Raw genomic sequence first — 16,947 nt, 5'->3', positions numbered from 1 at the left:
GTCGCGACAATGGCCCACAATTACATCACGTGCAATTTTTTAATGAGAGCCTGCCCGCCTGCAGCAGCCGACGAAGATGAAGAATATCTGAGAAGACAAGGTTTCCACACCCCGTTCTTCTCATCGCGTGGTGATCACGCGTTAGAGGAAACTAGAATTTAAATTTTATTCATTTAGCCTGAATTTTTTTAAATTAGGATGAATTGTGTGGTTAATTTAGTTGGTTTAAAAAAGTGTGGGTATTAACTGAATAAATTTTAAAATTTAAAAGATATTCAGGCAAATAATTAAAGTCCCGAAAATATTTGGTCAATTTATCTCAAGTAAGATGCATCTAGGTGGAAATTTATTTTAAATTAACAGTAAAATATATAATTGATCATTTTTCAGCTTTTTCAACAAAAAGGACCCATTTCTTTTTGGAAAAATAAGAATTAAAATAAAATGATTTTAAGTTGCATCATCTTTAATATTAATATTGGGAGATTATAATTTCTGAAAAATAAAAAGAATCATTTGAATTTAGCCTTCGGGTTTGTCTTATTTATTTTTGCAGGTATGACGCGTGCGGTTCACTCGCCTCTCGGTGCCGTGAGGGCTCTGTCGTGGGTGCAAGGCTACGTGGGAAAATGTAAGTGGGGCCCCCGCACAAACACAAGCATAGATTCACGTGGCCATTTTTTATCCCACCAATACCATTCTCTTCTTCTAGTTCTAGTTGGTGTCAGAAGATGGATTAATTATCTGCAGTGGCGCTTAATTAACTTATGACCGCACCATGAAATTAAACATCATGATATAATTACTAACATTATTTGATATTATCGTTATTAACTCATTAATACCTTAAATTAAATTATAGTTTAGTTTATTTTAGTTTATTCTAGAGAAGTAAAATAGCACAATGAATTAGAATTAAAAAAAACATAAAAAATATAAAAATACCTCTCAACTTTGACAATTTGGTCATTTAATCCCTCAAATTTAAGTTGATCCTATTATGCCCCTCAACTTTCAATTTTATAATAATCATATCCCTCAACTTTTTGATTTTGTAACAATCACACATCTTTTTTCAAATCAACATAGCATGTGAATTCACACACATTTGAGGAACGTGCAAGTTGAAAATTTCATCAACATATTTCTCTTCTTTCCTCGTGTTTGGCCTTCCTTGTCACCGCCAACCGATATCTGACCTTTCTACTACCAACTAACCTTTCACATTATTTCATCGTGTTGATGACCTCTCATTTTTCTCACTGTCGCTAATGACTTATTGCCTTTCTCATTGTTGTCGACTACCCCTCGTTTTCCCTATTTACCTATCGACATCTCCCCTACCTTGTTGCTGCACGCCAACATCTTGCCTTCATAGTTGCCGCCCGACTAACCTTTCTCTTACCTTGTCGCCAACCAACTTCTCGTCTTCTTACCGTTTACCCACCTCTCGCTTTTCTCGTCGTTCACTAACTGTGGTTCCTTATTCCTTGTTGCAAACCAACTCTGGTATTGTCTTTCTTGTTACCAATTGACTCTATTTGAGGCTGAGTCGACCATTACGGCGGCTCAGCGTAGTTTGGGTTTGTGAATTGACAATAACACCGAGTATATTTGAGGTTGAATTGATTTTGTGTTGCAAGAAAACGAAAGTACTGAGGACAAAAATGTCGATTTATGTTTGTGAATTGATGACGGTTTAGCTCAGTTTGTGTTTGTGAATCAACGGTGCTGAGTACTGCGGGGGTTCTCTACATTATTCACATTTCTCCTTTGTGAGGCCAGGTTCATTGGCTTCAATCTCTATATCTTTCATTGTTGGTATCACATTCTCTTTTGTTGAGACCTGGCTTCATTGTGCACCACGTTATATGTTGTATCCTTTTATTGGCCTAATTAATGAGAGGGTCTATGTCAGACATATGTGTAACTTGGGCATATTTAATCTGGACATATGTGTAACTTGGGCATATTTAATCTGGTAAGATGTGTGATTATTTCAAAATTAAGAATTATAAATATGATAGATTTACGCTAAAGTTGAGGGGGCAATAATTATAAGGATAAAGTTGGAAAGTATCTTTATGCCTTTTGCCATTAAAAAAATGATGGATGTAAACGAGGGTTTTGAATTTAGAAACAAGTGACAATGATGGCACAAAGGTAAGAGCCGAGTCCAACTCAAGCACGTGCGCTTCGGCGGTTGGAGGGAAGGAAGGAGAGGAAGAGAGAAAGAAAGAAGAGGTCTGGGTTTGACTCGGAGCCGAACCGCCGGTTCGTTGTTCAAAATCAGGAACCAGACAACACCAGCATATTCTCTTTCTTTTTGCTCCAAGGGTTGCTCTCCGGTCGATTCACGCCATCTCTCTCTCTCTCGCTCGCTCTCGCTCTGCAACTCTTTGGTGCAGCTTTGCGCGCAGTTTCGGAATCGTTCATCGATCGGTCGGAAAAAATGCATTCCAATCACTTGCTGCTCGAGGAGCCGATAAGAATGGCCTCCATTCTGGAGCCTTCGAAAGCCGTAATTTCCAATCTCTCCTTCATTTTCGTTTAATCTGAGGCCCGATCTGTAGTGGTTACTCATTTTCCTCTTTGTGTTTGTGAATTTTTCGATTTCGATTGCGCAGAGTTTCTTCCCTGCAATGACGAAGATTGTCGGGACTCTTGGGCCCAGGTCTCGATCCGTTGAGGTCATCTCCGGCTGCCTCCGAGCTGGAATGTCCGGTATTCTTTCTTTCTTTCTCTTCTTTGCTTGATTTCCAGTTCTTATGTGTGTTGTGGAGGTGCTGTATGTCTCTGGTTTTTCAGAGATTGCTGCGTTGTTTTATTGAGTGGAAGTTTGATTTTTCTGTGGAGTTTCGGCGATTTGATTATACTGCGTGAATTGTTGATATTTGTTATTTTCTGGAGGTTGATGCTTTGTAGTTGGGTTAACGTTTGAGTTTGTTATGAAGTTCCGGGATTTTAGTGATGCACTTTGTGAATTCTTGGTTTGACAGTGGCTAGATTCGACATCTCGTGGGGGGCTCCGGAGTATCACCAGGAGACTCTTGAGAACTTGAAGGTCGCCGTGAAGACAACTAAGAAGCTTTGTGCTGTATGTGTCTCTCTATCTCTCTCTCTCTCTCGGGGAAGGGGGGGCTGCTCTGTGCTTTGTGTGTGTTTGTGTCATCCTGAGGTGTTTCTTTGTTTACCATCTATTGAGTATTTTCACTTTCGCTGCATTAAGCTCAATTTATTTAGATCCTATAGGTTGCAGAGACAACTTGGGGGAGGGGGAAGTAAATTGAATTTCCTTTTTATGCCTAGAAACAAAACTTGAATGAATTACGCATTGCTGTTTTCTGGTTCCTATGAAAGCAGAAACCCTCACCTTATCTTGACCAAAAGTTGTTGGCTTCAGTTTTAGTTGGAGTACTCTTAAAGATTAATGTTTTAAAGTGTGAAAATTGTGTGATTTTCATTTTCTTTTTTTATTCATGCATTTTTCAACTAACCTTATGGAAACAACAGTTTGAAGTACAAAACTGAATTGATGGTGGAATATTGTTCTTTCCAGGTTATGCTAGACACAGTAGGTCCTGAATTGCAGGTTGTCAACAGATCTGAGAAATCAATTTCACTTCAGCTAGATAGTGTAGTCATTCTAACACCCGACAAAGGGCAGGAAGCCTCTTCTGAAGTGTTACCTATCAACTTTTCTGGGTTATCAAAGGTATTGACATTGGAATCGCCCAAGCTTATTCCCTATATTACATGAACTGGGGTGTGAGTGTCAGGAGGAGATGGGGATTGTTTGTAAGGTGGATCTCCCTTAAACTTTTGATCTTATGGCATTGGGATATCTGTCCAGGCTTGGATACTGTTTGCATGAATGCAACAAATGTATTTAAATATGGTGTAAATTATTATAATGTAGCATAGATCAATGTTACTACTTGGGGATGCTCTTACAAAAAAATGGAATTTGGATAAAATGAAACATTTCTATCTCCCAGTATGCGAGGCTAAATTTCTTTTGTTATTATCAAACGCGAGTTCTTCTTTCTTGAAAACTTGTCAAATTAGAGGATCAAAATCTCTAATTTGTGTATGTAGATCAGATGTATATTTTGTATCCCTGTCTTTTTAAGTTTATGGGACATGAAGCATAGCCAAGGAAAAGAAGATTTCTTGGTTTCTCTTATAGAAGTTTCTGGCCTATGTTTATTCCTTGAAGTATCTTCCACTTAAAAATGGCATGATTCAGCTGTTTCAAAAATAGATTCATGTCTGCATGTGCATGAATATGCTTAGACTTGGAGTTCACAGTGCAATACTACGCCTTACCTCTGATTCACGTTGGCAAAAAAAGAAAAAAAAAGAAAAGAGAAGAAGCTTCTAATTCAAATGGAAACATTTTATTTGGGCCTCATATCTTTTAAATTTTGAACGAGAGTTTTGTTAACATTGGGTTTTGTGATTTAAGTTCTAGATTGTAAAATGGAGATGGCTATATGGTCTTTTGATACTCGCATTGGTGCTTTTATCTGGAATTATAAAACAATGACTGCTTAATATTTGGTGTAGTGTGGGAAACTACCACAGTTGAAAAGTTGCCAAATGGCTGTCAAAGTTCCTTCATTTAAGCTTGCTTGATGCCATGCTTATAGGTTCTTCTTTATGCCATATTAATAGTCGTGTAGATTCAGGTGGAAGCATATTTTATACCATAATCATGCAGTGACATTGCTATAATCTTGAAGATGACCTCTGTCCAATCTCCGCATTTACCAGGCTTTCAATGTGGTTTTTGCAGGCAGTGAAAAAGGGTGATACCATCTTTGTTGGTCAATACCTGTTTACTGGAAGTGAGACTACTTCTGTTTGGCTGGAGGTAGGAGGCAGATTACTTCCTCATTTTAATAAGGTTTTTAATTTGATTTCACGGACCCCTGTGTCTGTATGCTATGGAATAGGGGGTGGAAGTTGTAGGGGTCACACGCAGTAACAAATGGAGTTTGGTTGTTGGACTCCTTGCATGATACCTAACTTGAGTTTTGAATCTGGTATTTGGCTTAATTTGCTGGGAATTAGAGAGGCATAGATGTAAAAGTAGATACTTGCCTTAATTTGGAAAAAAAGCAAGTGGGACTATGATGATTTGTACATTACCCATGATTGACTGGGTTGAGCAGGTTGATGTCGTGAAAGGAGAAGATGTGGTTTGTGTGATAAAGAATACTGCAACATTGGCCGGCTCATTGTTCACTCTCCATGCCTCCCAAATCCGGATTGAGTTACCTACCCTCTCTGAAAAAGACAAGGAGGTGAGCCTATTTATAAAATTGTTGGGTCTTAGCATGTTCTTGTGCTGTTTGTTTATGAAGAGGCCAAAAATATTCCTGGGGATACGCTTCTGTGGTGAACCGCTGGTCATGAAACAGAAAGCTTCCCAAATTATTATTTTTTATAGTGATGAATGTGCTATTCCTAAATTATATATTATTTCAATTGATTTAGTCATACAAAAACTTAAAGGAATGGATTAAGTTCACTATTTGTTGCCATTTATGCTGATGATGAATTTGAGTTTTTCTAAAGTTTATATGATTTCTAGTATAAAAAAATCCAAATTTTTGGTTGTTAAAAGTGCCTTAATTTTTAATAAGATCTGCATAAATTATATGAAGCAATCTGTTTCTGTGTTTTGCATATTGCAAAGCTTGTATTCTCCCGTATGCCGCTTACTTCCATGACTGTTATCAAGTGCTTTTGGTGATAATTTAATGTTCATTTCAGGTCATTAGTACATGGGGTGTTAAAAACAAGATAGATTTCCTCTCACTGTCATATACTCGCCATGCAGAAGATGTTCGTGAAGTAAGGATTGTTCCTTATCTGCAGTCAAGAATTTTTCCTTATCTTTATTTTTGCTTGTGGAATTTGTAATTTTCCAGTTCTTCATTTTCTTCAAACTCTGATGTCATCTTTGTTTTGTTATGACTTAGGCACGTGAATTCCTATCTAAGCTCGGTGATCTCAGTCAGACCCAAATTTTTGCAAAAATTGAGAATGTAGAGGTGAGTTTTGGAATTGTGGTAGCTTTATGGAGCTTGCTTCTGCCATCAGATGCAACTTTGTAAAGAATTACTTGCAATTGTCTGAAGCATATATTTAATTTCAGGGTTTGACCCACTTTGATGAGATCTTACAAGAAGCAGATGGCATTATCCTTTCTCGTGGAAATCTTGGCATAGATCTCCCATCGGAGAAGGTTAGCTCTATAATTCTAGAACTTTCTCATTGATTTTTGTGCAACCAATTGAGTGATAATGTAAATGTCTCATGTTCTTAATTCTTATCTGAGCAGCTAATCATACTTACTTAAGAATTATTTTTTAATTAAAGTAGCATGAAGATCATGGAGAGATAGGTAGAGAATCAAGAAAGATACAAACACAAAAAATAACGGGTTCTGCTTTAGTGATGTAGTTGCAATTCTCTCTGTTCTTCCTTTTGATTATGTCCAAGCTGTGAGTCCCTCTTATCTGGCTTGCATGTGGCACTAGAAGGCTTTATATTGTTAGAGGGTCTTTGAATTTTGTATTTTGAATTTTAGGTTATCTTGTTTTCCTGATTAGAGTTTTGAAATGTTGTATTTTGAGTTTTAATAGATTTTTTGATAGGATTATTTTGAAGGAGTTAAATTGTTTTGGTCTTTGCCTGGGCGATGGTTAGTAATTGAATGGAAATGAAAGTGAGTCCAATGGAATGTAAAATATTTTCTCCTCATTTTGGAGAGTAGGAGATGGAAATTAATGTAAATGCTTTCTTCAAGTTTGGAAGAGCAGTGAAACTGGATGGACTGGAAGGATATTAAATGACAAATGAACGTTAATATCCTCTCAATGGAAAGAAAGAGTTTTGTTAACTAAAGGGAAATTTTGAATTTTTTGTTGTTTTAAGGTGTTTAGCCAATAAATATGTCTTCTTGATGTATTCGGAAAACATGATTGAGTTTGAATAAAATTGAGTACTTGATTCTTCTTCTCTTGTTTCTTCCCTGGTCTCTTTGCTCATCTTTTTCCTTCTTCCTCCTCATCTTTGTCTGCTTTTGTTCTTGCTCTTGCATGAATTAGGTTTTCTGCTTGCAGAACTAGCCCTTCTTCCTAATGGTGTAAATATCATAGAGGCATGATTACAGTTTGTTTTGCTTTTTATTATCTTATTAAGAGCAGTGTCACTGTGTTGTCTATTCTGTAATATCAATATCTCATGATCAAGAAAAGTCTCACGTTGGATGTCCAAAACTTTCTCAATTGTGGATGGTGTCTGCAGTTTGTGATATAAAAAAATTTGCTGACCATACAATGCATTTCCTTTGTGCAATTTGCAGGTGTTCTTGTTTCAAAAGGCTGCTGTTTACAAGTGCAACATGGCTGGAAAACCTGCAGTTGTAACCCGTGTTGTGGATAGCATGACTGGAAATCTTAGACCAACACGTGCAGAAGCAACTGACGTTGCCAATGCTGTATTGGATGGTTAGTTAACAAATGAGTTAGTGCTTTTTTAGCTGTTCATCGAGATCCCTTTCATCACCATTTATTTTTCAGGCCATATTCTCTGCTGTCTGTAACATATTCTTGCTGACCTACAGAATTCTAGTTATTTGGGGCCCCGTTTGAGCCATTCCTTTTTCAGTTTTCTATTTTTTTTCTCATTATTTTAAAAATGAAAGCAAAAACCTGTGTTTGATTGCATGTTTTCGTTTTCAAAAATTTTGAATTTTTTTTATAAAAATGGATACAACAAAAAGGTTTTTTTACATTTTGCATTTTGTTTTCATTTTCTTTCCCTCCCCTACCCTCCTCACTGTAGGTTGCTGGACTCTGCGCAAATCCAAGAAGGATTTGGATCTGGGAGTGAGTGACTGGCAACCACCGCTGGTGGAGTCTTTTGAACCAAAAAAAAATGAAAACAACAAAAATGTGTCTTTTAACATTTTTCCATTGCATTTTTATTTTCTTTGCCTCCTCTACCTCCCACAGTTAGTTACCTATGTCACCAGACTGCCAGTGACCCCCAGAAGGATTTGGATCTGCAAATGGCCGTTGACGAGAAGGCAAATCCACCTGTGGTGGCAGGAGAGATGGGAAAGAAAAAACATACAGAAAATAGAAAACAAATTGGAAAGCAAACCAAAGTTATCAAACAACATGATTGTTGGTTTGAGATTTTCTCAAAATGTTATTTATTGTCAAGGTGTTTGAGAGGTCTTTGTCATTTTTGATAGTAAGGTGTGCAAAATCTGAAACCTTCTGCGTCTTCCATATGTTATTTATCTGATTTTTGATTATGTAGGAAGTGACGCAATTCTTCTTGGTGCTGAGACTTTGCGGGGATTGTACCCTGTTGAGACAATCTCGATTGTTGGTAAAATTTGTGCTGAGGTAAATATCAATATTCCCAAATAAATTCCTGTTTAGCAAGATCTGTTCATGGCTAAATCGATGGAGTATCTTTATTTATTTATTTATTTGGTTGGTGGGAGGGGCGGGGGGGTGGGGGGTGGGAAGCTTGCCTTTCTATCTTTAGCTTTTTGTGTTTGTGGTGCTTAATTTCCAATTAGCCGCCCCACCTAGCAATTAAGGATTGTGATTGTTGTTGTGTTGTTGGTGCTTAATTGCCATTATTACCCTGTTCTTGGAATTGATAGCTTCATGATTTTTCCTTTTGTTGCCCAGTCAGATGCTAAATGATGATTGGCTATGGTGCAATTCATACTTGTTTCTCCAGGGACGTAGTTCTGCAGAGAGGATGTTGTTTGTTTTGTTTTTGTTGTAACTTAATGTGTCAGTGTACTTTATGGAGCCTTTGCTCCATAGATATTTAAACGGTAATAGGAAACAGTGGGAAAGCATGACAAATGTCTTTGCTTTTTCCTTGCATATTTTAGGTGATTTTCTTTTTTATACTATCAATTTAGATGGGAAAGCATGATTTTCTTTTGTTGCTTTTATTTTTAAATTTCTAAATGGGGTTACAATCTGAAATAATCTTTCAAGTAAGTGAAATCCTTGTTTTTGCTTTCAATTATATTTCCTGTCATCACCTTTTTTGATTGGCAAAACTAGAAGTAAAATTCTGACTTTTGTTCCTGATATTCTGTTCTGGTTTATCATGTTCATTCTTGTTACTGTCAAGACTCATAATGGTGTGGTCATAGTGAAAAGCAACAAAAGAATTTTAGTAATGTGCATTTTTAGTAGAGGATATGCTTATTTCCTTCTTTTCTTTTCTTTTGTAATTGGTACATGTCACAACCCTGTTGTGACTGCTGCACCCCTCCTAATCCAATGGGATTGGTAGGGAAATTTAGACCTCCACTCGAGAAGGGAGTCGACAGTAAGAAGAAGAACAAGGAATTAGAGGAGGGAGAGACGAACATAGAGAGAGAGAGAGAGAGAGAGAGAGAGAATGGTTGGATAGAGAATAGAATCTTCTTGATTTTCATGCATGCCTTTCCCAAGCATACGCGAGGCATATTTGTAAGGCTGTTAGAGGAGTATATTCTCCTGATAGGTGGGCCTGCACCCATAACTGCATAACAAACTTTGATCCTAGCATTTCCTACTAGTCCTCTAGCGCCTAATGGTTACAATAGAAATGATAACATATAAATGAAGATTACAACGAACAAAAATTAAAAGAAACTCTCAATAAACTGCCTCCGTCACAATGCTCCCCCCTTGAGCGTTTCCTTGTCCTCAAGGAAGATTAAGTAGGCTAACAAAGCGAAGGAACTTTTGGAGCAGATCTGGGAGGTATTCCCAGGTGTTGCTCCTCGCAGTATTGCCTTGTCATTTCACCAAAACCTGGATTAATGGAGCTCTTCCATGCTGGATCACACTTCTCTCGAGTATGGCCTCGGGCTCCACAGCTTGGTCTATTCCCTTAGGCAGAGAGGGTGGTGTCGGACTTACTAGTGGCCCCAATAGAATTCTTTAGTAATGAAACGTGGAACACGGGGTGTATGTGAGTTTCGACTGGCAATTGTACATAGTAAGCCACTCTTCCCACCTTGTTGGTTATGGGAAAATGTTCGAAGTACCTGGGACTAAGCTTGGTAGCCCTCCCTTGTGTCAATGCCCTCAAATGTGGGTGTCTCAGCCTTAATTACACCTCTTCTCCCACCTCAAACTCCCTTTCTGTCCTCTTCTTGTTTGCATACTGCTTCATGCGGTGCTGAGCAGAGGCCCGTTCTTGTCTTATTTGCTAGGTTACTTCCCTCTTCTTTTGTAAATATTCTTCCACCGTGGCCATATCTAACCCCCCTCCAACTGTTGGTAGTATCGGTGGCTTGTACCCGAATAGAGCTTCAAAAGGGGTTACCGTAATAGATGAGTGTAGAGTGGTGTTGTCACCATTGTGCGAAAGTTAACCATCTATGTCATTCCTTGGGACACATTAGGCATATACACCTTAGATAGGTTTTAAGACATTGATTCACCCTCTCGGTCTGACCATCTGTTTGAGAGTGGTATGCTGTGGATAATTTTAGGTCAGTGCCCAATGATCTCATCTGCTCTTGCCACAGTAAACTAGTAAAGATGCTGTCTCTATCTGAGATTATGTTATGAGGAACCCCATGCAGCTTAACTACCTGATCTAAGAATACCTTGGCTACTTCTTGGGCAGCGTAAGGATGGGACAATCCTATAAAGTGGGCAAATTTGGTGAACCGGTCCACCACTACCAAAACACTCTGTCCTTGCCCTCTGATTTGGGTAACCCATCTACAAAATCCATTGATACACTCAACTATGCTCGTTCTGGATAGGGTAGGGGCTGCAGTTGCCCCAGGTAGGGTACTAGCTCTGTTTTGCACCTTTTGCATACATCACATTTCTGCACAAACTCCTTGACCTCGATCTTCATCCTCGGCCAATAGAATACTCCCTTGACCCTCACATATGTATTATGCTCACCCGAATGGCCCCCTAGGGGCGACTCATGCAAGGCCTGCATGATCTTTTTTTTGAGATCAGCCTGGTCCCGACCACTATCTGTCCTTGGAACCTCAACATTCCCTCTTTCAAAGTATACCCTTCCATCTCTCCATTCCCCATCGTCAATTTTTCTAGTAAGGCAGTAATTCTCTGGTCCCCAACATAACTGCCAATCACTTCTTCATACCACCATGGAGTTACCACAGTGACTGCTGCAAGGCTTCCCTTTTCATGGCACCTTGAAAGAGCGTCTGCAACAATGTTTTCCTTTCCTTTCCTGAATTGTATAGTGTAGTCTAATCCCATGAGTTTGGCCATACCCTTCCATTGAAGCTATGTTTGCAGCTTTTGCTGCAATAAAAACTTCAAACTTTCGTGGTCCGTCTTGATAATGAATCGTCCCCCTTCCAAATAATGCCTCCATCTATCCACAACCATTAGGATTGCCAAAAATTCTTTCTCATAAACACTTAGCCTGGAGTGCCTAGGGCCTAGCACTTGACTTTGGAAGGCAATATGCCTTCCTTCCTGCACCAACACAACCCCGATACCAGTGCCACTCGCGCCTGTCTCTAAGATAAAGGGCTTGTCGAAATCCGGCAGTTTCAATTCAAGCACCTTACTCATGGCCTCCTTAACATCCTCAAATGCCTTCTAAGCTTTGGGCCCCCAACTAAATCCCCCCTTCTTCAACAACTCAATTAAGGGGCAGCTAATCATTCCATAATTCTTAACAAACCGCCAATAATAACTTGTTAGCCCAAGGAATCCCCTTAAGGCCTGCATTGCTGTTGGTCTCGGCTATGATACCATTGCCTCAATCTTTCGAGGGTCAGTGCTCACATTTCCTTTAGAGATTATGTGTCCCAAGTACTCCACCTGCCCTCGGTCAAACTCACATTTGGATTTCTTAATGAATAATTGGTGAGATCGGAGGATGTCAAGGGTGGTTTGTAGGTGCAGTAGATGCTGGTCAAAGGTGGAGCTATAGATAAGGATATCGTCGAAGAATACTAAGATGAATTTCTGTAGATGGGGTTCAAAGATACGATTCATGAGTGATTGAAATGTAGCTGGAGCATTAGTAAGTCCATTACCAGAAATTCGAAGTGCCCATGGTGAGTTTTGAATGCAGTTTTAGGAGTATCCTTGGGTTTCATCCTAATTTGGTGATACCCCGAGCGTAAGTCGAGTTTAGAAAAGAATTGGGCATTGTGGAGTTCATCCAAAAGATCCTCCACTAAAGGTAAGGGGAATTTATCCTTAATTGTTATGGAATTAAGGTGGCGGTAGTCTGCACAAAATTGCCATGTTCCATCCTTCTTTTTGACCAACAAGACAGGGGAGACAGAGACAAAGGGGCTTTGGCTAGGCTTGATAATAGATTGTTGGAGCATGTCCTTAACCATCCTCTCAATTTCATTCTTTTGGATAGGTGGGTATTGGTAGGCTCTAATGTTAACTGGTTCGGTATTCGGCTTGAGGTTAATTGAATGATCAAACAACCGGTTAGGGGGTAGGGACTTTGGTTTAGCAAAAAGGTCCTCATGTTTCACCAATAATTCATTAAGTATTGCCAAATGGGTTACTTGATCAGGAGGCTCTTCCAAGCTGCTGATTGTCAAATAAGTTTGCCCCTACTCCCTTTGTTGCCCGAATGTGTCATCCTTGGCCACAACTGAGAAGAATTGTGCCCACTGAATCCACTTCCCCTTCATGACCCTCTTCAACCCTTTTCCTGTCATCAGCTTACCCATCCCAGCTTCTCTTCTTCTAGTGATTCTCATTCTTTTCCCTTCCTTCTCGAAGGACACCTCCATGCGGTTAAAATCAAAACTAATAGGGCTTACACCCTTCATCCAATCCACCCCCAAAACCATGCCACAATCCCCCAATTGTAATAATCTCAAGTCGATTTCAAACTTCTCCCCTTGCATCTCCCATGAGAACCCATTACAAGCTGAGGTGCTTAACACCTTTTGGCCATTGGCCACCGTTACACTCAAAGGAGGTGTCCCCATTAGCTGACATTTCAACCTCCTAGCAGTGTTTTTATCGAGAAAACTGTGGGTACTCCTACTATCAATCAAAATCATCAAGTTGCTGCCCATGGCCTGACCTCCTACTTTAATAATTTTATTATTGGCCACTCCTTTCAAGGCATGAATGGATATTTCTCCATTATCTTCCATGCTCACATCGCCCCCATCCTCTTCTTCTCCAACTTCTTGGTCACTACCTTCATCTCCTTCGAGCAACAAGATCTGCCTCTTGCAGGGTTGGCCGGGGTGGTATTTCTCTCCACACTTGAAGCATAAACCTGCTAACCTTCTTTGCTCCCTCAATAAGTCTCCAGAAGGTGCTGGGTTTCGGCTTGCAATCCCCTTCACCCTGGTATTTCCCCTGCCTATTTCTTGGCTAAAATACCTTCCACCCCCACTTGAGGTTCCTGCTACCATTCCCTTCGTCTACTGCCTTTGCTTCCTCATTAAGGTTTCTACTACCAACTCCTGCAAATGGGCATCCTTTGATGCTTGGGCCACAATTTGGGGTCTCAGCACCTTCATCATTGGCCTTAATTCATCATTGAGGCCATTCAGATAGCTTGACACAAAATAGGCTTCGGTTAGATAGGGGTTGTGTTGACTCATGTAAGACCTCAGCTCCTCAAAACGTTTCTAATACATCTCCACGCTACCCGATTGTTTGAGCTTATTGAACTCTTCCATAATGTTAGCCATGCTTCTTTCTCCAAACCTCCCACACAGAGCTTCTATGAACTCCCCCCATGTCTGGTTCCTCCTTAGTCGTATCACCCCCTGATACCAGGCGTCGACCTCCTCATTGAAGTAGGCAGCTGCCAGGGGTACCTTATGCTATTCAAGGACATTATACCATTTGAATAACCTTTCACATTTCCTCACCCACCACCGGGGGTTAGTACCTTCGAATACTAGAATCTCCATCCTAGGCATGGGAAATCCTTGGGGTTGATGGTTCATCGGACCCCCGGGTCCCTACCCAATATTCCTCTTTCTCTGCCCCCATGATTAATCTCCTCCTCCTGTATCTCTAGCTCGCGATTAGCCTTGTTCCTTGGAAGGATAGGATCTATTCCTTCCCTCGGGGGAAACTCAGGTGTTAGTCTTATTGGGTGTTGACAGCCTAACATGGCCATGAACTGTTGCATTTGTGCACCCAATTCATCCCATACTCGAGTGATGGATCCTTCTAGCCTCCTTTCCATTCCTTCCATGGCATTCTCTACTCGGCGATCCAGTGCAAGGATCGCTTCTTGATTTCAAGTTGTACCCAACTCCAACTGCTCCATCTTGTTTTGGCATTCCGCCACCATCACCCCAATTTGCTGCAACTGGGCTTCAAAATTCTTCATACGTGTCCCCTCCGCCATGAGTTATCCTCTCCATTCATTGACCAGAACCGAGTTCTGATACCAATATGTCACAACCCTATTGTGATTGCTGCACCCCTTCTACTAATCCGATGGGATTGGTAGGGAAATTTAGACCTCCACTCGAGAAGGGAGTCGACAGTAAGAAGAACAACAAGGAATTAGAGGAGGGAGAGACGAACAGAGAGAGAGAGAGAGAGAGAATGGTTGGATAGAGAATAGAATCTTCTTGATTTCATTCATGCCTCTCCCAAGCGTATGCGAGGCATATTTGTAAGGCCGTTAGAGGAGTATATTCTCTTGACATGTGGGCCCGCACTTGTAACCGCATAACAAACTCTGATCCTAGCATTTCCTACTAGTCCTCTAGTGCCTAATGGTTACAGCAGAAATGATAACATATAAATGAAGATTACAACAAACAAAAATTAAAAGAAACTCTCAATAAACTGCCTCCGTGACAGTACATACTTTTTCTTCTTTGACTTCATTTCCCACAATTTTATTGCGTATCAGTTTGTTAGAGATGCAATTATGGCCTTGGCAATTGGTTCAAGTGGCTATAATTGATACTCTCTCGAGAAGTTAACATAATTCTTATCTTGCTTTACTGTGTTCCATAAAATCCTTTGGCAACTTACTTGTGCTTACATTGCCATACAGGCAGAGAAGGTTTTCAACCAAGATTTGTATTTTAAGAAGACTGTCAAATACGTTGGAGAACCAATGACCCACTTGGAATCAATTGCTTCCTCCGCGGTATTTCTTTTTGGACATTGCTGCTGTACATTTCTTTTTGCTGCTCCTCCAATGAACTTGACTCAGTATTAGTTTCTTTGGAATTAATTTTCTTGTTATTACTAAATTTGGATTCCTTGTAGGCTAATATTCAAATTCTTGTTTAGGTGCGAGCTGCCATTAAGGTGAAGGCATCTGTTATTATTTGCTTCACTTCATCCGGAAGGGCTGCAAGGTATTCTAGAGATTTTTGGATGCTAATGTCTAGTAGTATATCTGGCCATTGATGGATTATTTAATGGGGCCTTCTAACCATGTTCACATGACTCAAAACTATATCTCATGCAGGTTAATCGCAAAGTATAGGCCAACAATGCCTGTTATATCAGTTGTCATTCCCCGTCTCAAAACAAATCAACTAAAGTGGAGTTTCAGTGGTGCGTTTGAGGTATGTATGGCTCCGATTTTCCATACAAATTCAGATCTCTTTATTCTCCTGAAATTTCTGGAGTTCCATTTTCTTCTTTCTGATTCATATTCCTTTCTGCCAATGAATTAACATTGATGGATCCATGCTATTCCCTGTTTGTGAATGGTTAGGCAAGGCAGTCATTGATAGTCAGAGGTCTTTTCCCCATGCTTGCTGATCCTCGTCACCCTGTAAGCTCTTTTTTTACTTGCAAAGAATCTGGTTTATGCTGCTGCCAGTTGATGAATCCACACCCCCCCCCCCCCCCCCCCCCCAAAAAAAAAATAATAATAATAATAATAAAAAAGGAAAAAAAATTATCTGGTAATATTCATTACTTTTTGCGAGTTCTAGCAGTTTGGGAATGTCAAATAACCTATCAAAACTTTTTGGTGGACTGATAAAATGTTCAATGTATTTCTTCACCGGATGGTCTGTGGTAACCTATTTGATTGTGTAGGCTGAGTCGACAAATGCAACAAATGAGTCAGTTTTGAAGGTTGCACTTGATCATGGAAAGGCCTCGGGAGTCGTAAAATCACATGACCGTGTTGTTATATGCCAGAAAGTTGGGGATGCATCTGTTATCAAGATCATTGAGCTTGAAGATTAGAATACTTTGTTCGGGGCCACTTTTTCCACTGTTTGTGGAGGTGATGATTGTTTTTGTCATCTCTTATGGGATGGAGATCTGTATGTTTGGGGTGCATCTTATTATTTAACACAGTATGCATGCAGGCGGGGAGCTCCTGTCTATTGGCAATAAAGTGATGGAAATTATGTTTTGCTTTTGAATGCACCTACATCGTTTTCTGCTCGGTGATATTCTGAAGTTTCTTTTCTGGTGTTTCATCAATGAATATATGCTCCCATGGCTAATGTAATTTTTAGCATAGAATATTTTTGTTAAATATCTTTTGCCGTCCAAAAAAAAAGGAATTTAATTTAGGTTTTTCTGAGATTCTCCTGTGTGTCCAAATTTCATAGGAAAGGCCTTCGTTTCCATTAAAGAGGTTGACTGCCCGCATTCCAAAGATGGCATTTCTATTATCATCCCCCATTGACATGAAAGAGGGAAGCTTTTCAATTTAACAATTTAACAGTTTGGATCGTCATATTCATTATTGAAAGTGATTCTAGATGGTTTAGGTAGATTTATCATGCAGCTTATTCTTTCCAAAGCATTTTATATCATGGATCATGGTAGTATTCTTTTTTAACCGAGTTTTCTTTTCACTATTCCGTGCATAAAATTAACGGAACATGATTTGTTATCAGTTTCTTTGCCTGAGTTTTTAATAACATTTGTGATCTAATTGAGATGGGAATTAGGTATC

At 39.7% G+C, this 16,947-nt stretch overlaps 1 protein-coding gene across 1 annotated transcript; it reads left to right on the top strand.

Moving 5' to 3' along the window:
- The first annotated feature begins 2,230 nt into the window (after positions 1–2,230).
- LOC127790182 (pyruvate kinase 2, cytosolic) lies at positions 2,231–16,413 on the top strand. Its single transcript, XM_052319481.1, has 16 exons — positions 2,231–2,521; positions 2,628–2,724; positions 3,000–3,097; positions 3,560–3,715; positions 4,799–4,876; positions 5,178–5,309; positions 5,782–5,862; positions 5,991–6,062; positions 6,167–6,256; positions 7,379–7,523; positions 8,344–8,432; positions 15,067–15,162; positions 15,309–15,376; positions 15,490–15,589; positions 15,742–15,801; positions 16,071–16,413. The coding sequence occupies exons 1-16, from the start codon at positions 2,453–2,455 to the stop codon at positions 16,221–16,223; spliced, it is 1,584 nt and encodes a 527-aa protein (XP_052175441.1). The 5' UTR covers positions 2,231–2,452; the 3' UTR covers positions 16,224–16,413.
- The last annotated feature ends 534 nt before the right edge of the window (positions 16,414–16,947 follow it).

Source organism: Diospyros lotus, chromosome 14, assembly GCF_014633365.1.
Source record: "Diospyros lotus cultivar Yz01 chromosome 14, ASM1463336v1, whole genome shotgun sequence".
In the NCBI taxonomy this organism is placed as follows: domain Eukaryota; kingdom Viridiplantae; phylum Streptophyta; class Magnoliopsida; order Ericales; family Ebenaceae; genus Diospyros; species Diospyros lotus.
This window is presented reverse-complemented; position numbering and strand designations above follow the sequence as displayed.

Bases quoted from the DNA above. Each gene is read 5' to 3' on its own strand.
- LOC127790182 (XM_052319481.1), top strand. From the start codon at position 2,453: ATGCATTCCAATCACTTGCTGCTCGAGGAGCCGATAAGAATGGCCTCC. The intron at 3,716-4,798 runs GTATTGACATTG...TGGTTTTTGCAG, and splicing joins ACTTTTCTGGGTTATCAAAG to GCAGTGAAAAAGGGTGATAC. The intron at 8,433-15,066 runs GTAAATATCAAT...ATTGCCATACAG, and splicing joins TTGGTAAAATTTGTGCTGAG to GCAGAGAAGGTTTTCAACCA.